Genomic DNA, 22,525 nt, shown 5'->3' with positions numbered 1-22,525 from the left:
TAGGTCAGTTGTCAGCCCCCAAATTATATACGTTCTCAAAATAAGATCCCTTGTCAACCATATAAAATGTTTTTATAGTTGCACATTTGTATTCTTTTTCAGTCAGCCTTTAGTGCCAAGAGAAAACATTACAGCGTGGATGAATGCAATCGGCTTGATCATCACTGCTCTACCAGTGAGTTCGTAATCGTGATTTGTATGTGGTGCTGGAATGCAGCTGTTCCTGTCAGCCGAAAGAATAAGATCGTATAGGATGCTTTTGTGCAAAAACATCATGAAGCTAATGAACTGTTTCATATTTTTTGTCTTTCATATTATTGCTTCAAAAATCTACAGTGACTATTTTGTTTGCCCTCTGCATTAGATCTGAATAAACCTACCTGACTTACAGGTTCCTCCATCCTTTGGTCTTGCTATCCAACTTTAGCTTTTGCATCCAAATCTGATCTCCTCTTAATCACTTAACCTGTTATATATCTAGAGCCTTTGCTCATGCAGGTAGTGCTTGTTGAGACACGTTTCAGGGACTTCTGGTATGTTAGTGAACAAGGCGTTATGACAGAATCCTCTTCCTTCGCCAGCTTCTCTTAAGCCTGCTCATTCCTTGCCAGCTTGGGGCTTGCTTTTTCAGTGACCCCTTCCCTGACTTCTCCACTCATGTGAAGTCTGTGACCGCCACATGTCTAGTCAGCACCACACAATCATCTGTTGTGATATCTTTGAATCTCAGTAATGTCTATCCCCGTGCGACCCAGACTTACTTGATTATGCACCTCTGTGAATCATCTTTTCCTCACACCCCTCTATATTTATTTGTGAATTATATATGTGTACCACTGTTGTCTGTATAGTAAATGTTGGTTAAGTCAATTTACTGTATAGTAAATACCAGGTACTATATTTAGTATAGAGACACATGCATGGAGACCTCTACCTCACAGATACCTCTCCCCAGGTTGTTATTGACTTAATTTGACTCATAATGAAGCCATGCAATTTTGATTTCAAAATCTCCACTATGCAAAGACACACAGTAGATAAGTAGGAAAATTTTTTAAGTGAGGAAGCACTGTTATCTTAGGCTTTGGAGTGAAATACTAGATATGAGGTGGAATACTGTTTTTCATCAGGCTTTCCTCTGGGTTTAAAGGAGCCGTACTGGATTGTCCTCCATGACCGAATCGTGAGTGTCATCAGCAGTCCCAGCTTGACATCCGAGACAGAGTGGGTCGGCTATCCGTTCCGCCTCTTTGATTTCACTGCTTGCCATCAGTCCTACTCTGAGATGAGCTGCAGCTATACCTTAGCTCTGGCACATGCTGTGTGGCACCATTCTAGCATCGGGCAGCTTTCTCTCATTCCCAAGTAAGTGTTATGGTTTCTTAAAGAAATTTTACTTTTTTCATTTTGTTTTTGTATTTTGGTTTTTTTAAATCTCATTTACACATGGGGTATATATCTCATTCAGTAGGACAACTTTTGAAATAAGAGTTATAATTAAGAGTTTCTGTATAATCGGAAAGCCTCTTTTATTTAAGAATTGTTTGAAAAAAATTAATCTGTATATGCAAGTAATAATCTGGTATCTAGTTTTCCATTACAGTTTCAGGATATGTTTTTTCCAAAATATATCCCAGAATGCATGCTTTTTCCAAAATATATCCCAGAAGTTGCCTTTTGAACTGAAAAATTGACATTAGCTTATTTTCTGATCATTTTTCTTGACTATAAAATTGGCATTAATTAGATTCAAATTTCTCAGGAATGGTTTTTTTGATTTGATTTGATTTGATTGATTATTCTCTTTTTATTTCAGATAATTCACCTCTGTCTTTTAGTAGTTTTATTATTAAGAATGACTCCTAAGTATGAAGCAATTTATTTCAATAATCAGATGAAAATAAGAGCCAGTAAGAGAGGTGAAATTAATTAGAAATGTTATCAAAATTAAGAAGAACTTTAAAAAAAATCATTACAAGTTTTGCAAATACTTGGGTTGACAAAATTCAAACAATTCTGATTTCAAGTCATAAGAGATTTTTATTTTTATCTTCAAATTTTAGGTTTCTCACTGAAGTACTGCTTCCTATAGTGAAGACTGAATTCCAGTTGCTTTATGTATACCATCTTGTGGGGCCATTTTTACAAAGATTTCAGCAAGAGAGAACTCGATGCATGATAGAGGTAAAATATAATCTGGGTTTTCTGTGATAAGATTAAGTTCTAAAAGATCTACTTAGGCTTTTTCCCCCATGTTAGAGGACTTAGTGAGCCCATAACTTAGAATGCCTATAATGAGTTTATTGTGGGGTGTGTTAAACTGGAGATACAAGGGAAAGTACCCACACCTTCAGGGTTGAGAAGAAAGTTAAGGATGGAGAAGTGCATTTGAGCACCTGCACTATGGTGCAGAAGAATTAATGAAAATCTTGGGAATGGATTAAATCAGTCACCTATGATAAGAGTATAGAGAGAAGAAAATGAGCCAGGAATAGAACCTTAAAGTAGGAGCCACCAAATGGAACTTAGAAGGTATAATCCAAAGGATCCCTGAGATCGCAGTTATCCCAGAACTTGAGAGATGCTTTCTAGACAAGAGATGGTCTGTCTCTTAATTTTAAGAGAAATTACTAAGTTATGAAGAAAAATTATTTTTAAGCCCTACTAGGGGGCATTTTGTGGCACTACGGATTCCGTCATAAATGCAGGACGTGTCATATCTCCCATGAGCATAGAAGTTTGTGTAATCAGTGACAGTTCCTTCAACAAACATGTTACCCCTCTGTGCTACTCTTGTGGTAGTGTCCAGCTACATCATGCTGAGTTATTGAACCATTTTTGACTATTTAAGTAATTTTATATTATTTGTTAAATAGATTGGTGTTGCGTTTTATGACATGCTGCTGAATGTAGACCAGTGTAGCGCCCACTTAAATTACATGGATCCCATCTGTGACTTCCTATATCATATGAAGTATATGTTTACTGGTGACAGCGTAAAAGAGCAAGTAAGTTAACTTTAGTTATTTTTTAATGATGTTTAGTTTAGAAAACATGAACATGTGTTGATAGACTTTTTTGTTTGGGTGAGGATTTTGTTAATGTTTTTCTTTTAAGGGGAAAAGATTGATATACCTTTTTAGGCTACATGAGCATGTTATTCTGGATATAGTATTAAAGTACATACATGGTTTAATTTCTCACACTTTCCCCCCATGATATTTGAAGCAGGACATCTGAAAAAGACCTAGGGGGCTGATTAATAGTAATCTCATTAGGAAGAAACAGTCCAGGATGGCTACTGAAAAGACCAGAGAGGTGTTGTGTTGTGAGTGAAGGAGGTCCTGCTTTTATCCACAGTCATTAGGGTGCACTGTGGGGACCCTGGACAAATTGCAGTGACTAAAGGACTGAAGCCAGGAGGGTCAGGAGAGTAATTCATGAAGGGTATCTGAAGGAGCTGGCATGCTTACCTTGAATTTTAAAAGCCCTAGGAAATTGTTCGTGTCCTTACTATTTGGAGGGTTGCCATTTGGAGTAAGTATTAGATTTGTTCTGTGTCACTTCAAAGGACATATAAACTTTGGTGAAGTAAACAGGAGGCGCATTCTGACCCAGTATATAAAGAGCCACTTCCCAGTAGAGCTGTGTGAAGTGGAAAGGACCTCCTAAATCGTAACTGTTTCATCTCTTTAGGAAGCAGAATCTCAGCCTTTTAGAAGGGTGGAGGTAGGGCAGATGGGTGAAGCTAAATGACCTCCCCTCCCTGCTTTAATGTTACTTCTTTCTATAATGGAAAAGAAAGGTAAACTGGTATATAAACATGTAAGTCCTAGTCTACTGGATTCTTTCCTTGAAGCTGGGGACGTGGGTGGGGAGAACGTTAACTCCTTTATGCCTCAGCAAGATTGTCATGGAAAGTTGAGTGGGAACCAAAACAGAAATGTTTTACTTGTATATCCTTTATATTTGGGCCTAAGAAACTTTGATACAAGGAAACACAGAAAGGCAAAATTATTAATGTGCTAATCTTTCCTAGTAAAGTCAAAGATCATGTGAGTAAAGCTGAGAAAGCTGTGGAACTGCTTGATGTATTTACTTCTCTAAAGTATTTGAAGTAAGAGTAGATCTAATATTATTTACTTTGAATCCCAAGTATAAATTAAAGCCAAAAAAAATTAGCTTTGTAGATAAATGTTACTGACATAAGTTATTCAAAGAACTTCAAAATATAATTGTGCTTCTTGCTTCTGAGAAGATGGCATTTTGAAAGGATGATCAACTCAGTGAATATGTAAAATTTCTGGTGTAAACTGCAGTAGCTTTTGGCAGTGGGGTGACTGGCATGTTTTGTAAGCATAAGCATATGCAGGTATATGCACATGCGCATACGTACATATGTCTGATGTCTACGTGAGGGAGAATACGTGTTTTTTCCTCACGTAAGAGAGAAATAATTTTATCTGCTTTTCTTAAAATGTGGAGAGACTTCTCATCCCCCGACTCCACTCCCGAGTGTATCGTCTCAGGACATGTGTATAAATCGCCGCTTTAAAGGTGGGAAGTTGAACTTCTCTGGTTAAAATGTTGTTTAATGTTTTCATTTTTTAGGTAGAGAAGATTATCTGTAATTTAAAACCAGCTTTAAAACTTCGTCTTCGATTCATCACACACATTAGCAAGATGGACCCAGCTGCAGTGCCTCCACAAGCCGTCAGTAGTGGCTCTCCAGCGCCCCAGTCTGCTCAGGGGCCAGTGTCCCTTCCAGTAACTCAGTGAAGTCGTGGGGTGTTGTGGGAAAGGGAACTACATCTGTCCGCGGAAGTGGACTCAAATCTCTTAAATCTGAACGTGGTCGGACTACACAGTGATACAGCAGAAGCAGTGGCGTTCAGATTGCTTTATTTTGATTCCAGTGGTGAATCTGTTGACACCTTATAATTCCCATCTCCCTGGCTATATTTTTGTCTCTGAGAGATCAAATAAGCTACGTGCTGTTCATATCCATAACAGTTTATTAGAGCTAGGTAGGGGCACGTCGGTGTCTGTGATCAAATGACTGACTGGACACTCAGTCCTTCGTATTCTAGCCATTGGCTTTGTTTTTATTTTTTATTAATGATTTATTCAGTCTTCAAATACATTGTTTTAAAGGCACCACACATGTAAATCCTTTTAAAGCTAAATCTCTTGCAGTATATCTTGTGTAAAAGATTTTTGTCAAGTAAAGGACTCTAGATTTCATTGCATTGCAGGAGCAAACACAGTTTCATATTCTTTTAAAAAGGATTTAAAATTTTTATCGTAGATTTCCAAGTAAATGGGCTAATATTTCTATTGAGGTAGATTGACAAGTTTTTGCCTTTGCTGTGGTCTTGAACTTACTGTATGAAATGAGTTGGAAGCCACGTAAGAAAATAACACAGCTAGAAATGCATAAACTTAATAAAATGTGCTTAAATCATGATTCTTCAATCTCTGTTTTTAAAAATAAATTAATTGCTTTTCCAGGTTAGCACACTCACCTGGCAGATGATGTGAATCTTTGAATTTTTATAATCTTAAAATTTTTAAGTATTTATACTTTTAAATATAGTGTAAGTTTTGGTTCTTTAGGGTTTATTAGATTTTGAGAAACATATTGTTAATTTGGGGGAAATGGCATTAAGATTGTAAAAGACTTGAAAAATAATTAGTAAAATCTGTTGAATGAATAAACTGTCTGGTTAATTGCTCAGTTTGAGTGAGTGTCTGCTGTGTGCCAGGCAGTGTGCTGGCGTGGTTTTAACAGGGAACTGGGCCACCTCCATGGGTTGTACACCACAGCTGGTGACTGACAGTAACCTAGGAATTAATTCAGTTCTTTAAAAAAGAATTAGTCAAGTTTAACCAACTATACTTCAAATTTTTATTTCCAAATACATTCCTCCTAGACCTTTCTCCTCTTCAAGGTTCATATTATTATCATCATTAAATCTTTATTTGCCATGCAAGTCCAGCTTAAAATTTACATAATGGTGTAAGTAATTTTTAGGTTAATGATAAATTCTTAAAATTCTCCAGAAACTTTATGCTAGAATTGATTTCAAGTATTATTGTTAACATAGTCTCAATATATTCTTGCTGCCTTGAGGAATATATTGCTTTGAGATCCTACAATGGGAATAATTGTGACTCTGGTATTATACAAATAGAATATAGGAAGTGAAAATCAATATCACTATTCTCAAGGACATATACATTCCAATTAATTTATTAAAAATTCTTTTTTTCTCTTCTAGCTTAAAAAATGGGAATGTGATTTTCTCCAAATAGGTTTTTAAAAGAGTTATTAAGCAGAGACATTAATAGAAGATGAAAGCTTTATTTGGGTTTACAATGCACCTGAGGGGAACAAAATGCCTTTATATGCATTACATTCTAAAAGTTGTTGTTTTTGAAAAGTGGTAGTAACTTTAGAGTGGCTCCATCTAATAGGTGGTGGAAATAGTCTGTGTCTGTGCTGTCCGATACAGTAGTGGGGAGCTACGTGTGCCTACTGAGCACTTGAAATGTGGAACTGAATTTTTTTAAATTTTATTAAGCTTTAATTAATTTAGATAACCACATGTGGCTACTGCATTGGGGAATCTGCTCCAGAGCAAGATCATCTCAATTGCTCTTATCCAAAAGGATTCAGTAAAATATTGATCTTACAAAGTCTGTAGTGTCAGTAGTTAGGTTTAAAATTCTGGGCTGTGTATGAAAAATCAGATGGTAGAGGTTCTTTAACATACAGCTGTTACAACAAAACAACAGCTACAGCAATAGAAATCCTTTCCCAGGGCTCCTTCCTTACAGAGTCCACTTGAGCTCTATGTAAGCTGGGGAGAAGGGCACGAGTTTACTTCCCTGGTTTTGAGTAGAGTTTACTCTCATTTGTTTTTCCACTCTCCTCCCTGTATTCCAGAGCCAACGTGAGTTTTTAGGAGGTTTAAGGATTTCAGCTAAAGAGACAGACTCTAATTGCAGTGGGTGAGGCTGGAGTGTTGGGAAGCCACAGATAATTTTAATTGAAACCCCCATCTGAACTAGCAGATCTTAGAAGCAAGAGAGCCACTAGATTTCTTTCTTTTACCTCCCAAAAGGCTGCTTGAATAGCAAACATGCTTAAATAAACTAATATCATGTTTGAGGTTTAGAAAAAGTAAAACATGGTCATGTAACATTAATGAGCTTAGAGATTGCTCAGGCCTTAAGATTACCCACATCACAGATGGAGAAACCGGAGCTAGAGATTCAGTTTCACCAAGGTCTTCCAATGTTTGGGGGGTGATGATTTCACTGTGGCTTTTTAAATCCTGATAGTTTTAGGCAGGATGAGTGTGTGTGTATTTTGCATGTATTTAGAAACATGTAGATACAACAGAATCTTATTATAAAGAGTTTATTATAAAAATTACATGTTTGGCACAACATGGAAATATGATCCCTTTTCAGGTGGGGTGGTTTTACCTCCTGACATCAGGAGTCCCACTCTATGTGTGGGGGCCTAAAGAAGGTGTGTGTTTATTTTTATTGCAAGTACATTTTTATTTGAAAATTAATGTATAGTTCTCTTTCTAAGGATAAGTCTTTTGCCAAAATGGGAAATGTAAACCTTTTAATTTCACAAAAGTTAGAATTTCCAGATCTTGAATTTTACACCAAGAAGAAATTGGTACAGTTTATCCTAATTGTACTGATATTTACTAAGGCAAAACATTTTTCTGAAAGACCAAATCTTTAAGAGGATAACTGTAAACTTAAGTAAATTATTAGATTTGCTAGTTACGTCATTAGCTGAGATGTTTATGTGATGTCCCACCTTTACTTCAGCGGGCTAAGGTAGTCAATAGTCTTATGATTACCCTCCCGAGCAGCTCCAAAACAAGCCAAGGTTACTGCCACTGCTGTGTTCACCGTGGAAGTGACTTCTTCTGGTGTCTTCCCCAGAGATGGGTTTACTTCCATTATATCTAATCCTGAGAGTAGCCCTGCAACGACAAATGGAAGTAATGCAATTTATTAAATAGTTGACATTTCAAATTCAGTACCTGGACTTGAAATACTATCCAGGAGGGTGATGAGGGCGTGACCGCCGGAAACCACTATAGTTACTGCATCATGCCACAGGTATCCTGGAAGTGTCAGGCTGGGGCTTGATTTTCAACTCAGGGAGGTATTGATATGTATTGACAAAGTATGTATTGATCATTCACTCAGATTTTTACCTACCTGTTTTGTAAATTTCTTCTGTGATGTAGACACCTTCTCTGTAAGACAGACCTCCCACGACTGGTGTGCCAGTAGCTGGCGTGAAAGACGGGTCCAGTCCATCAACGTCAAAGCTCAAATGAATTGGCCTTTTCTTTCTTTTAAGAGGTGGGAAAAGAATTCAGTTTAAAGTCAGTGGTTTAATACTTGGTAGATAAATATAGTTCTTACCTTGCTTTATAAAAAGTCACAACCCTGTGAAGTTAGGTGATTTTACTTACAGACTTTATATAACTTACGTTGATTAGCACTGCTGTCAAGTCCTTTTAAGAATATGTATGTTACACATACGAACCCAAGCATCATACCTTCCTACTAGATAGCTGAGTGCTTCTTCCATCACCTTGCCAATCCCCAGTTTATCCACTTCAGTCATTGAAAAGTATTTCATACCCAGAGTTTTCAAAATGTAGCTGCGAAAGAGGAGATATTAAGATAATCTACAATTAATAAGGAGGCTGACTATGTTCTCTTCTTTCCTTTTAAAGCAAAGTTCAATTTGGTAAGATACATGTTTAACTTAAAATATTTAAGTTCTGTGATGTGTATATCAATACATATAATACACTGTAAGTATGTATCAATGTATTTTTAATAGCAAGTCCATTAAGATAAAAATCACCTGCATATATATATATGTGTGTGTGTATATGTGTCACATAATGACATTTCGGTCAAGGACAGACTGCATATACAATGGTGGTCCCATAAGATTAGTACTCTAGAGCCTAGGTGTGTAATAGGCTATACCATCTAGGTTTGTGTGAGTACTGTAGGGGAGGAGGAAATCTTCCTCTACCCTTCTAGGTTCTTTGGGCTGGTCAAAGAATTAAATTGATATGAGACAGAATAACAGGAGGAAAACAAACAAAAGTTGAATAAAATGTATACATGAGAGAAACACAGGAAAACCAGGTAGCTCTCCAAAATAACAGAAGCCCTCACCTTAAATACCATCCCCACCCAGCTAAAGACAAAAGAAGGTGTTGGGGGGAAACTCAGGGACTTCAAGGACAAGGAAGGCAATTCACAGGTAGGTGACAAGGAGCAAACATTTGGAAAACAAGTGTTTGGCCACACAGAAGCAGAAAAACACAGAGGGTGCCCAAGAAATGGGCTTTTCTAGGTTCCTCCCTGTCCACCACCTAGTTCCTGTTGTGCTAAGGTGATAGCTGCTTTCTGAGACAGGTTTATTTATCTGCAGTCTTGTAGGCAGTTAAGGTGGAGGCAACAAGAACAACTTTCTGAGTCTTTTGTTTCTTGAAAATAATCAGCCTAAAATAATCCTCATGTTAAAGAGACACATTTTGCGGTGGCACATTTTGTTCTCCTTCAGTACACTCTGATGTTTGCACAATGATCCAATCACCTAATAATGCACTTCTCAGAGTGAATCCCTAAGTGACACATGACTATATGTAAACATATGTAGATATGGATCTAGACATACAGACTTGAGGCTTAAAATACTTTTTTGTCATAGGTTTGACCAGCACAGCTAGCATGCAAAAGGACAGAAATGAAAGTAAATTGCATCACGGAATAAACTTACTGTTCCCCAGGGTCCACGTCTCTCAGGCCGATGTACACGATGTCTTTGGCAGATAGGCAGGGAGTCATCCAGGAGAATCCTGGCACATCGGGGATCTAAAATCGCAGTGTTGCCATTTGGTTATATACGCCTCTATGGAGCAAATCTTACATTGAAAGTTATGGACTTTTGGATTGCGTGTATCTTATATTTGAAACATAAGTTTTTGAGGAAATCATTAAAATATCATAAAAGTTAAGAAGGGAAGGCCAGCCTCCTCTTGTGGCACGCTCAAGTGCTTCGGCCTTACCCAGCCTCACCCTGTGGCCCAGACATAACCTGAATCTCTTGTCAGCCTTTGCCTGCTCTGTACCCCATTTCCACTGGGCCCCACCTTCCCAGACTCCTGTAAAGAAATCACTGTGCTTCCATTACTTTCGTCGCTTCCTTCTCTTTCTCAGTCAGGACTTAATCCAGAGGATGGCTTTGAGTAGCTGAGGGAAATTTTGACCAGACCTCGGTTGCTTTTCCATGTCCTGTAGCCAAGCTTGGCCGTTCCCATGTGCTAGTCACAGGTTTTGCAAGTGTATAAACCTATCACTTGGTCATCAGTTTAGAAAACGTTATGTCTGACGATTTAACATGAGGAGGTTTGAATCCCCAAGTATCATCATAAAGACCAATATACTACAGTTGTATTAATAAAAATTGTATTGATATACTGCATATATCAATAAAAATTGTGAGCGACAACGTTAAATCTTAATCTGGAATTTCATCTTACATCTTTCAGAAAAGAAGTTTCTAGGGAACAAGGGGGTAGTTCATCTTCTGATCTCGATATGTGCTTCTCCCAGGAAAGATGTTAAATAATAAACCACTGTAATGTGCATTTAAAAACTCCATGTCTGAAAAGACCCCATGAGGGGGGACACTGGTGGGACTGAGATGCTGTGAGGTGTAGTAGAAAGAGGTGATGTCGGGAGACCAGTCTGGCCCTCGCCTTGCTATACGCTTGTCATGTGGTCTTGGGCAAGTTGGTTAACCTCTGAACCTCTGCTAACTTGCTTATAAAGGATTATTCTCTGTTCCACCTACTAAAAAGGGTAGTTTAAGAATCAAAAGGGAAGATGTATATGGAGTCAGTATGCAAACCATCAAGTAAAGTAGAGGTACAGAGCCTCACCACCTTTACCCACCAATCCTTTGCTTATTGGTTGCTGAGAAAATGGTTTGAGATTACACCAAGAATAAGATGGCACAGGGGCTCTCACTCCCCTTCCACCACCTAAACTTCTAAAGATTATTCTTTGGTAGTAGAAAACCACCCAGCCTTTTACCTGTCCCTTTAGTTCCTGCAGGAGGAAAGACACAGGCTGTCCGTGCAAGTTCCCACTTGTGGTTGTCAGTGGAGTGTTGATATCGCTGTGAGCATCCACCCAAATGACACAGAGATCCGGGTGGACCCTGGCGTGGCCGGAGATGCTGCCAATGGCCAAGCTTTAGAGGAAAAATGTTGGTGTGAACATCAAGCTTGCAGTATCATTACATACATCACAGTATTAACTCAGTGCTCTCTCTCGGTTTTCCTTTAAGTCAGAGTGGCTGATATTTCTGATGGGTTTTAAGTTGGAGATGCCAATTAAACAATTATAACAATTGAGAAAATACAGCTTACACTTAATAGTTACTAACAAGTTATTTACATCGATGGCATTACTAAAATATTTGCGATTTTTTTTCGAAACCACCTTCTAATAAAATTGCAAATTACAGTTTAACCAAAATTCAAATATGTGTAAAAACACTAGACACACAAGAAATTCCTTAGCACGAGACATACTCAGTTCTCAGGGTTAATTCAGGCTCATTTTCTGCACTCTCTTCACTCTTGGTAAATTCTTAATTCTACCAAATGAATTATGAGAGTCCTTCCGTTTTTCCTAAATTCCAATTCTTTTACAGTTAGGGAGCATCACTCAGAAGTCTTTACACCCACTTCAGCCAGCATATCCCGGTGCTCACTCGCTCTATTCAGTGCCCTGCTTTCTGCTTAACCTGCCCCACATTTAAAGACCCATCCTTAGCCAGGACCACAACCCTCAAGGTTCATCTCAAATGCTGCAGGCTCCAGAAAATTTGCCAGAATGGAAAAGCTAGGTAATATTTTACACAAAAGTTGAGAGATGAGGATTTGCCGTACAATGCCTATTCTCCCACTCGTGGATGTTCAAGTTTCATTCAGAGAACCCCAAGTTTGTAGACTCTCAAAGACGAAGCAATCCTGCCTTGATGTTAGGGTGTTGATTATCCAGCTTGATGTTTGTTTTCCCTTCAGGTTTCTTGTCTTTGGGCCATTTTCCTCTCTTAAAATTTCCACTTACAAATGTTTCCACTTCAAAAAAGGAAATGAGCCTTAGTTTCTCAATTGCAGTTTTGTCACAGAAAGCCTGGGAACGGAGTTCAGCTTTAAAGGAGAAAGCTGAGGGAGCTGAAGGAATTGACTCCAGCATCAAGAGCCTTTGAAACGTTTGTACTTTTTGATCAGATCATACTTCTGAGAACATATCCTTTGACCTTAAGAGTAAACGTTAGAAAGGCTTGTGTGCAAAGATGATCTTTTCCACATTATTTGTAATGGTGAAAATTTGAAAATACCGTGAGTATCTGACAGTATGGATACATATAGTGATATAATACCCTGATGAAAAATTATGCAACAGTAAAATATTATGCTTATATATGTGAAGTAACGGAAGGAAATTTGTACTGTAGATAAACACATACACGCAATTGTAAAACAAAATCATATACAAGGGAAAACATACAACGTGAAGGAAATATGCCAGATTTTCAATTCCAGTTGAAATGGTTATTAGGTAGCTACAATTACTGCTGTTTTTTTTTTTTAACATTTGTGTGTGTTTCAAAAATTTTGTAATTATTACTTTTATAGTGGAAAACACGTACTTTTAAATGTTGGCCTAAAAGAGTTGTTCCTATTATCAGTGGTGAAGTATAGTAAGCTGACTATGAATTTCCTCAGTCCTTATTTATTTAGAAATGTAAGCCTCTGCTGAATATTTTGCCAAAATCATTTCATATGTATTGTATATGTATTTTCTGCTGTGATAGATAAGGATAGTGCAAGCCTTCAAATAGAGCTAAGCCTGTGTTTCCAAAATAAAGTAGTAACCAATAAAAATAAAAGAAAAATGCAGAAAATCTGGTATAAAATACCAGATCAATGCTCTCCCTTCCATATCTTCGCTCTTCTTGTGGTTTTGGTTACACTTCCTTTATGCCATCTGCGCCAGACTCCCATAGAGACAAGCATTAACTGAAACCTGTGGTCTCCACCCAGCACCAGGCTGGTCCGGCCACTCTTCTTGACTTCCGCCACCACACCGGCCAGCTGCTCACTCGCTCTTCCCACCGACCTTGGATTCTTCACAATTCCAAAGGGACTGTCGTTAGGGACATCGGCGAAAGGCAGGTCCCCGTAGTCTTTCACATCACACTCTATAATTAAAATTAAATGTTTCAGGTTGGTTAAGTAAAAAAAGAGATTACAAAACAGTCTGTGTAGGATGATTCCAAGTTTACAAAATAAATGTATTTTCTAAGGTCTAAACAAAGAAAAGTTCTGGAAGGACCCTGAAAGTCACGAAGGCAGAAACCATGTCCATTTTTGCCTGTGCCACGCACCGGTGCCTGCTGTGTCCTGGGTTGTCAGGAAACGCGTCTTGAATCCATCCAGTTAGGCTAGACCTAAAGTATGGCAGTCGTGTCTTTCTGGTTTGCCCTGAATGGGTGGCTCACTAGCTTTTTCTCTGTCTGTCTCTCTCTGCTTATGTGCTTTTTACTTTTCTAAAATAAGCCTGTCTTGCATTTGTAGTAAAGAAATAGTTTTTAAAAAGAATACATATATATTCTTCCAGAAGAAAATACACCAGCGTTTTCTAAATTCTCTGACTCTACATTAACAGTCCTTGGTTTCAACCCAATGTGTCACCCGCTGAAGCAGTTCTGCTCCGTCTTCTGTCTGTCGTCCCTGCCTCGTGGTGGTATTGTCAGAATTAAATAAGCGTATGTGACTAGCAACAAGCCTAACACTTCGGCGAACTCAGGAAATAAAGGCTTTATTATTACACCTTTTTAATGAGGAGAAATTGCAGGTAACCCAAAGTTCCTAAGGACCTGGGTGTGCTTCCTAAAAGCCCTGCGTTAGGCTTCAAGATACAGCGCTTCATGTAAAATCGTGACATGGGATCAGTTCAGTGCTCCGAACAAACCAGTCATTCACATTGTATTTATTACACGTCTGTGTGTATCCATGATTCAGTAACACCTTCAAGAGATTTATCTTGATATAAAATGTGACCAAATTTGCTTGTTAACTGAGGGACTAATCCAGTCCATTTACCCAAGCCTTCTGTCCTCTAGTGGGGTCTTTATTTTTTGTTAGCGTTACGGGGTATAAATTTTTTTGGCACCTGAGCTAACATCTGTTGCCAATCTTCTTTCTTTCTTTTTTTTTAATTCCTCTCCCCAAAGTCCCCTGGTACCTAGTTGTATATTCTAGTTGTAGATCCTTCTGGCTGTGCTATGTGGGACGCCGCCTCAACATGGCCTGATGAGCGGTGCCATGTCCGTGCCCAGGATCCAAACCAGCGCGAACTTACCCACTCAGCCATGGGGCTGGCCCTGAGGTATAATTCTTATTCACTAAAATTCATTCATTTTAAGCATACAGAAAGCCTGGGAATGGAGTTTAGCTCAATGAGTTTTAGAAATATCTACAGTCTTGAAACCGCCACCATAATCAAGATTTAGAACACTTCCATTATCCCCCAAAATTCCCTCCTGCCCCTTGGCAGGCATTCTCTGCCCCACTCCCGGACAACTGCTGCTCTGCTTTCTGCTGCCACGCTTTCATCTTTTCAAGAATTTCCTATAGTGCAGTCATACAGTATAGTCTCTGTACCTGGCCTTTCACTCAGGGCATTGTCTCCGAAATTCACCCATGTTTTGCTTGTGTCAGTAGTTTGCTCCTGTTTACTGTTGACACCTCCCATGTATGGACTTACCACTTTTTACTTGTTCATTCACCTTTTGATGGTATTTTATTGTGTCCACTTTTTGGCTATTATAAATAATGCTGCTAGAGACATTCAAGTACGTGTCTCTGTGTGGACATGTTTTCATTTCTCTTGGGTAAATACCTAGGAGTAGATTTGCTGGATCAAAAGGTAAATGTATGTTTATTTAAGAAACTGCCAAACTACTTTCCAAAGTGGCTGTATCATTATGCATTCCCACCCAAAATATATGAGGGTTCCAGCTGCTCCATATCCTTGCCAACACTTCAATTGGGTTTTATATATAAAGATGACATTTACTTCCTATTCTTTTAAAATATATATCATTTTTCATTTGCATGCTCATTATATATATGTATATATATGCATGCAGACACATACACACTATGCAAACACTAAGTATTAGTATTACTGTTTTATTTAATTTCCTTTTACAGTAGGAGTCCTCTTGCTAGCAGGGTACTCCCGCTCCCCTTGCCTTCCATTTTTAGTTCCCCCGACGCCCCAACCACCCACCCCAAGCCCAGTTCTTGCACACAGAGATTCTCTTATACAGTAGTCTGGCTGGAAAGACAAAACAACTGAGTGAGGGTATTAATCCAACAATATTTATTGAGCATTCTCCCCATACGGTGCTTTTGTTATAGGATGTACTGCTAAAGTTATAACCAGTGCTGCAATTTCATGGTATCAGTGTCATTCCAGACAGACTCCATTTTAGCAGGAGCCAGCTCCTTCCTTCAGGGTGAGATGGAAATCGGAATGATATCTTTCAACTTAAAAATTACCTAGTTCCTTAAGTTTCTCAAGCAGACCAGCCTTTCTCAATACTGTAGGGCCTTCTTCCACTCCTCCTCGTGGCTGAAAAATTTAAAAAATAGGGTAAATCAAACATGACTGTCAGATGCCCACAATAGGAACCCTTTTTATTATTTAATCAGTTGAATAGTAGCTATCATTTTTTGAGTTCCTACAGAGCCAAGAATTTACGTCATCTGATTTAATTATCCTAGCCAGGTAGACTGAATGATTCCTATGTCAAATATGAGGATCTAGAATCAGAAAGGTTATATAATTTTCCTACAGGCACACAGCTAACAAGTGGCAGAAACTTAGCTCATATCCGAGTACTTTGGATTGCAAAACCTGCGTCTCCTCTTCCCATGGCGCCACGTTATCAGCATAGTGAACACATATATTGTACAAAAGCACTCTGATCAGTGGAGATATAATAACTAAAAGGAGACACTTCTTTCTTTGAGTAACTCGTAAGCTGATCAGGGATTTAGAGTACTGGAGAGTTGCTTCATCGCAGATGCAAGATGTAAACAACAGAAATGGGAGGCTCCTAGCTCTGCTGGGGTCAGAGCGCGTCAGGGCAGGCTGCACGGAACAGATAAGATTTCAGCTGAGTCTTGCAACATGAGTAGGATGAGTGATAAACTTTGCAAACCGAGGGAGCAGTTTCAGCAAAGGTATAAGAAAAACAAGAGCGTGGCATAAGCGAGACCTATGTGCAGATCCCCAAGGTAGTCAGTTAGGGCTCTTGGGGAGGAAGCAGGCAGCAGGGAAAATCATCCCGTGGGAGCTGAAACCACAAAGACCAGCCTGGTATTTCAAGGTGTGACCTGCTGAAGGACAGTTGACAGAATCCTACCCTTGGTGTTCCTACATCAGGAAGCTCACATGCTTGCTACTGGCAGTAAAGTCTTCTCCAGCCTCCTGGCAGATTAGCGACCCAAAGAAATTGTTCTTTTGTGTGTCTCTCTGATGCTAACTTCCAACAAGTCTTTTAGATACAGTTATCTCTCATCGTCAGATAAGAAGACGTGCCCAAAGACAGGTGTGTCTGTCCCTGGGATTGGAACTAAGCAAATATTTCTTCCTAATTGAAATTACCAGATGACTTGCCCTAGCTTCCAGGCAAGTCCTTGAGGTCAGATTCTTGTCCCTGGCCGCGAGGGACCCCCACATGCGCCTCCTGACACACTTCACTCCTTCACTCCGTTCTCTTCCTGCATGACCCCTGCTCTCTCATCAAGGAGATATAATTTCTGCTTCTTTAAACCCCAATAGAGTGCTGCTTGGCACAAGTTTTGCCTTTGGTTTTGTGTTTGTTTGTTTTTATCTTTTCTCCGTTATTAGCTTTCAGTCCAACGTTCTTTACACTTGCCACACCGTATTTTGTATTGTAGGGCTGACACTTAGTAGCTGCTCAAAAATTGTCAATTTGATCACACTCCCTGGCCTTTTATTCTCTCCCTTTCAAAAGTTAGAACAAATGCAGTAGACCCCTTAGTTGACATTATCTTTACTCTAACAGAGTCATTCAGTTTCCTGGAGTGACACTTGCTAGCAAGCTTTTTTGTTCGATTCTAACTGCTTCTCATGATTGCTCTTTCCTCATTGCTTGGTTTATCTGCCCATTTTGGAAATCGTTTTGTTAGCTCTGCTGACTTTGAAGCTGGGTCTCAATCCCTAACTGGCCACAAGTGTAAGATCCACTGCGGAGCTGCATCAATGTGGGTCAGGGGCACAGGCTTTGGGGTCAAACAGTCCTGTCTGGAGTCACACAGTCAAGGCTGGGTGACCTTGAGCAAGTTACCAAACCACTCTGAGCCCTAGTTAACTCAACTATAAAATAAATATACCTACTTCATTTTTTGCCACCACCTCTCCCCGGCCTCGAACTGCCTTGCCAGGGGATGAGGCAGGAGATGGAGTCCTTTCTCAGACTCAACCTTCTAGTCATCTGCCTTCTAATCCTCTCCCTTGCCTGTTTGTCAAACTTTTACCTCCTTTAGCTGAGGACAGAAGCTTCTGCCATTTTTTTCCTTCTATGCTATGGCTTAGTGTAGAAAAATCTCTCTGAGTCTTTACTATGATGAGACAATAAGCTTCATTCTCATAGGGCCATGTTTAAATGGGGGAAGAGCTGTACAGAGGTAAAAAAAAGAATTACTGAGAACAGAAAATGCATCAGACTATAATTCAAAATACTATCCCTTAGAAGGGGCTGCTGTTATCAGCAGGACTTCTGCCGAGCTCCAGGGGCCACAGCATATTTAGACTGCTCTCCCTACTCCTTCCTTCCTTCCTTCCTTCCTACCCTCCCTGCCTCCCTCCCTCCCTCCTTCCTTCCTTCCTCCTTTCCTTCCTTTCTGTCTTCGTTTCTGTTTCCCTCCCTCCTTTCCTTCTCTTTGGTCAGCTATTTCAATTCCATCTTTGATAGAAGCTGTCCCAAGAACAGGTGAGCATTCCGCTGCGGATTTTGCGATTAACCCTGGCATTAAGAGAAATGTGTCCGTGTCAGCAAAATGTCCTTGTGCTCTGAGAAAGCCCTTTGAAGGATTTCCAGGGGACGTGGGCAGCATTTACGTCTGACCTTTCTCAATTTGTTTTGCAATAAAGAGCCAGAGTGCACAACAAGAGTTCAAAATGAAGAGGAGTAAACTGCTGCCCAGATGGGCAAAGAGAATTCTGAGAAACCTGGAGAAGCCTCCATTTAAAACAACGACGATGACAAAAAATCTGCCTCAGGAATGTCAATTTCAACTTGGGCTTGTGTGTTTTTGTTTTTGCTCTCTTTTTTTTAACTCTTTAAGCACAGACACATGCTGATGTCTAAGGTGTCTATAATCTCATTATGTTTACCAGAATGAGTGTGTCCGGGCAGAAGAGTGTATATTTAAATGTTCCTGTCTTGTTTTGGCAATCTGAGTTTCATAAATCCATTAGTCCTTTCCACGTTGCCAACTTGCAGCCAGATTTTCTTTCATTTTTCGTTTTTCCCCTTCAAGAGAGGTACAGGAAGGAGTCTACCTAGTCCGTGAATTAGCACTTTTATAGAATCATTCAACCCCTCAAATAATATGAATCACTCACAGAGTTGCATAAAGCAGTAATATATAGGTTATTCAAATTCAAAGAAGTCTGAAAGTTGCCACCAGTCTATGAATTTTTATATAAGAAGCAAAACATTTTCTTAGAATTCTTCGTCTACATATACACAGTAACAGCAAAAGAAACTAGAGCACAGAATCTCAATGAGTTCCTACAATGCAGCAATAATCCATTTCCATTCAAATAAAAATGTTTTCTCCTAAAAATTATGAGGAAAAATTTAGTAGATTCAAATAAAATTGGTTGTGGCTAGATTAGGTGCCCCAAGAATAAGTGGGCTGGTGACCATAATGATACAATGTTGCAAAATGGTGAGAAGATTTGAAAATGTATATTTAAGGGCCGGGTCGCATCAGGAAACTTAACTAACCAGATATTAACAACTTACTAATTTTAAATTCTGAAACTTTCTATTAAATTCCAGTTATTCAAAGCCAGGCTTTTGACTCACCTGGCCCTTTGAGAAAGGAGCTCCGATGACCCCTATGGATTTTGACTTGGAACTCATGCTCTGACACTTCTTGTCACTGCACCCGAGGTCTCCAGCCAGCTGCCACTCTGCAACCCTCAATGACGGAGAGCACATTTTTTTTGCATTTATAATTAGGTTGACTCTTTATCTTATTCTAATGAGGAAGATTGGCTCCACCTACTGAACCAAAGAATGGTAGTCAACTAGAAGTCTCGCAAGTTCTTCCTATGTTAAATAACCATGAGCCCTCTAAGTCTATGTCTCTAATTAAGTGAGATTATTCATGTCACCAGTTCATACCCATTTGATAAAACCTGCTTGGTAACATTAATCTTTCCTCATCAGAACCATGATTCCTGAATCACAATGATCTTTTCTAATCATAATCAATTAATAGAAATCACATAAGCAGTGCCATCATTCTAGCTGTGCACACTCAGGGCACAGCACTTACCTCCTCCAGGCCCGTGAAACCCCTTGTGTGCAAAAGGGCTGGGAGTGGCAAAATGGTCTCTCACATCCCTTCCAGCTCTACAACCCTGAATTTAGGTTTCACACACTAGGATTAATGGTTAATCCACGAGACACACCTCATGCACCACTAGAGTTCAGTCTCAGGGAAAGCATACGACTTTCTTTTCTGATTACTACTTAAAGAAAAAATTAATTGCCTGATTAAACCCAGGGATTTTACCATACTAATTTTGAAATATAGTATGCAGGAAAATAACAATTTTGGGAATCATAAAATCATAATCAAGGTATAGAAGTAAAAATAGCCAACGTTGAGTTTTTAACATGTGTCAGATGCTGACCTGTTTTATATGATCTCATTTAATCCTTATACCAATTTTATGACATCTCATCATTGGTGCCATTTTACTGACGAAGGAATTGAAGCTCAGGTAGTTCGCCAAATGTCACACATGGATTGTAGAGGAAGAGCCTTGATTTGGTCTTAGACCTTCTGGATCCGCCTAACCCTGGGGCTTTACATTCTAAACCCTACTAGCATCAGCTTAGTGTGCTTGTCAGACCCGTGTGAGTTGTCCAGTAAGTCGTTTATTGTCATACAAAAGTAAGGAATAGGAAGAAATGCACCCTAAAAAGTCTGCCAACTTTAAAATGACATGATTGATTTAAAACGAAAATTCACTTAGTAGAAACTAATTTATTCTTCCTATTGGTGGGAGAGAACATTGTGGGGTATTTAAATTCCATAAGGGCAGGGAATTTTATCTGCTGTATACCCAGTACTAGAACAGTACTGATATGTGACAGGCACTCAATAAATATTTTGGGAATAAGGGATGAGGAAACCAAGGTCTCAAAGGTCCAATTTAATAGGACCGTTTTCCAAATAGGCTTCCTATTGTTTACTCGTGGATTTGCTTGTATGTCCCAAATATTTACTTGTGGTATTTTGTATAGCTAGGTATTAATCTCTTATGGTGTTACACTGCAAATAACTTGTCCCAATCTGTCAGTAATCTGATAACTTTGTATACGCACTCAAAATCCTTAATTTTGAAATAGACAATTGAATAATTTTTACCTTATGCTTTGTACTTTGGAAATTTTGCTGAAGTTCTTTCTACTCCAAAATCGCTAATATGTATTTCTACATGTTCTTATATTTGCTTTAGAGTTCATCTTTCGCATTCAGTTCTTTAATCTATCTTCACCCATCTTTGTATAGTATAAATTTTCTGACTATAATTTTCCCTATAAAATCCATAAGTTTCCTCAACAACACCCATTGAGCAGTCCATCCACTTCCTTCATTGATTCGAATAGTATCTCCATCATACAGCAAGTTCCCATACACACAGGAGTGTATTGCTGAGCTCTTGTTTCTGTTCCGTTGTTTTATTTACCTGTGGCTGAACCAGGTCCACGTTGTCTTATCATCATGACATTCTGGTATATCTTATTATAAACTGGACAAGAGTAACATTTTTGCTCTTCTTTTTTGAAATTGATTTAGCTGTTTATAAGCCTCTATTCTTCCATATATTTAGAATAAGTTGTTAGATTCTTAAAAAAAAATTCCTGCTAGAATTTTTACTAAATTTATAGACAAATCTCTAGAGATTTGCTATCATTCACATTTCGTTGCCTGCATTTTTTAAAAAAAGGCTCGAACATATGAAAGTCCCTTCTCCATCAAGCTGAGATTGCCTTCCTGTTCTTTGACCCATTGATCATATCCCTTCAATCCAGGGAAAACACTCTCTCTTGCCTGTCTTGTCTTTCCTGTTCTTCTCTTGTTTAGCCTGAATATCCCCAAAAACCTCACCAACTTGGTCATTCTCTTCAAAACATTTTCTGGTTTCCCTATGCCCTCCTTAAGTACGTGCTTTCATCCGGAACTGAGAGCATATATCCAGGTGTCGACAGAGTCATCTGGCCCATCAAAGACAACTTTGATGATGCCTGCCTTTTCCAGGTCACTAACAAAAGTGTTGAAGAGGGCAGCAAGAGCTCCGTGGCATTTCACTGATGGGCACAGCTCCATTAATGAATCATCAGTCCTAGGTACAGCTGCTCACTCAGTTCCCAACTCAACCACCCCTCTCGTCCATAAGGACATCAGGAGGGGTATCACCAGGCATGTCCATCAATTCTCGCTACACTTTGTCTGCGATCTGTTGTCATCTACCAGTCAGACTTCTCTGTCAAAGGCGATGAGTTGACCCTGACAGACCCTGTTCTGGGTAACCTCATGCTGACTTCTAGTGAGCACTGCTTCCTTTCTGTTATAAACATAAACTATCTTTTCAATCTCCAAAGCTGTCATCTCAGGACTTCTAAAGGAAGAGGACAGAGGGCATCTTACCTATGTCATCCTATCAGACTCCACTTTTTCCAGCTCAATTCTTTAATTTACTTTGGAGTATGTATATTGAGTTCTTAAAGCTCTTCTCCTAACAATACAAACCTCTTAACCAATCTCTCTCTTTCTTTTTTAAAAAAATCCTGTCTAGCAATTCCCTGAGTATGGGACTATGTCTTGTTTGACTTTGATTCAAAGCCACTAAAATGAGATTTGGCACACGCGCCCTTGTGTTAGTTTCCTGGAGTTCCCGTAACAAAATACCAGAAACTGGATGACTTGAAATATCAGAAATCTACTGTCTCAGAGTTCTGGAGGCTGGAAGTCTGAAACCAAGGTGTCGCAGAGCTGTGCTCCTTCTGAAACCTACATGGGAATCCTTCTTC

The 22,525-nt window shown here is 39.1% G+C and overlaps 2 protein-coding genes across 7 annotated transcripts in view; one reads left to right on the top strand and one right to left on the bottom strand.

Moving 5' to 3' along the window:
• Positions 1 to 5,718, top strand: part of MED23 (mediator complex subunit 23) — a 39,320-nt gene extending 33,602 nt beyond the window's left edge. For all 4 annotated transcript variants that reach the window (XM_014847729.3, XM_014847727.3, XM_070496133.1 and 1 more), the window contains 5 exons: positions 103 to 175; positions 1,151 to 1,365; positions 2,064 to 2,184; positions 2,877 to 3,008; positions 4,612 to 5,718. In XM_014847729.3, the coding sequence (XP_014703215.2) occupies positions 103 to 175; positions 1,151 to 1,365; positions 2,064 to 2,184; positions 2,877 to 3,008; positions 4,612 to 4,779 (709 nt within the window). In that variant the 3' untranslated portion in view covers positions 4,780 to 5,718. The remainder of the gene's footprint in view (positions 1 to 102; positions 176 to 1,150; positions 1,366 to 2,063; positions 2,185 to 2,876; positions 3,009 to 4,611) is intronic.
• Positions 5,719 to 7,410: 1,692 nt separating this feature from the next.
• Positions 7,411 to 19,892, bottom strand: ARG1 (arginase 1). 3 transcript variants are annotated; one of them, XM_014847723.3, is made up of 9 exons: positions 19,758 to 19,892; positions 19,283 to 19,483; positions 15,717 to 15,789; positions 13,174 to 13,348; positions 11,167 to 11,326; positions 9,848 to 9,942; positions 8,604 to 8,708; positions 8,257 to 8,393; positions 7,411 to 8,015 (listed from the first exon to the last, which is right to left on the bottom strand). In XM_014847723.3, exons 2-9 carry the CDS (start codon positions 19,415 to 19,417, stop codon positions 7,849 to 7,851), a joined length of 1,047 nt encoding a protein of 348 aa, XP_014703209.1. In that variant the 5' UTR covers positions 19,418 to 19,483; positions 19,758 to 19,892; the 3' UTR covers positions 7,411 to 7,848. The 3 variants fall into 3 exon arrangements, with proteins under 3 accessions (XP_014703209.1, XP_014703210.1, XP_014703211.1); XM_014847724.3 differs by having other exon boundaries at positions 19,283 to 19,480; positions 19,758 to 19,853; XM_014847725.3 differs by having other exon boundaries at positions 19,283 to 19,397; positions 19,758 to 19,848.
• Positions 19,893 to 22,525: the final 2,633 nt, after the last annotated feature.

Source organism: Equus asinus, chromosome 24 (genome assembly GCF_041296235.1).
Source record: "Equus asinus isolate D_3611 breed Donkey chromosome 24, EquAss-T2T_v2, whole genome shotgun sequence".
In the NCBI taxonomy this organism is placed as follows: domain Eukaryota; kingdom Metazoa; phylum Chordata; class Mammalia; order Perissodactyla; family Equidae; genus Equus; species Equus asinus.
The sequence above is the reverse complement of the archived record's forward strand: the minus strand, read 5'-3'. Positions and strand labels throughout refer to the sequence as shown.

Bases quoted from the DNA above. Each gene is read 5' to 3' on its own strand.
- ARG1 (XM_014847723.3), bottom strand. From the start codon at position 19,417: ATGTGCTCTCCGTCATTGAGGGTTGCAGAGTGGCAGCTGGCTGGAGAC. The intron at 8,709-9,847 runs GTAAGTTTATTC...CCTCTTTCGCAG, and splicing joins GACGTGGACCCTGGGGAACA to CTACATTTTGAAAACTCTGG. The intron at 8,016-8,256 runs GTAGGTAAAAAT...TTGTCGTTGCAG, and splicing joins AGAAGAAATTTACAAAACAG to GGCTACTCTCAGGATTAGAT.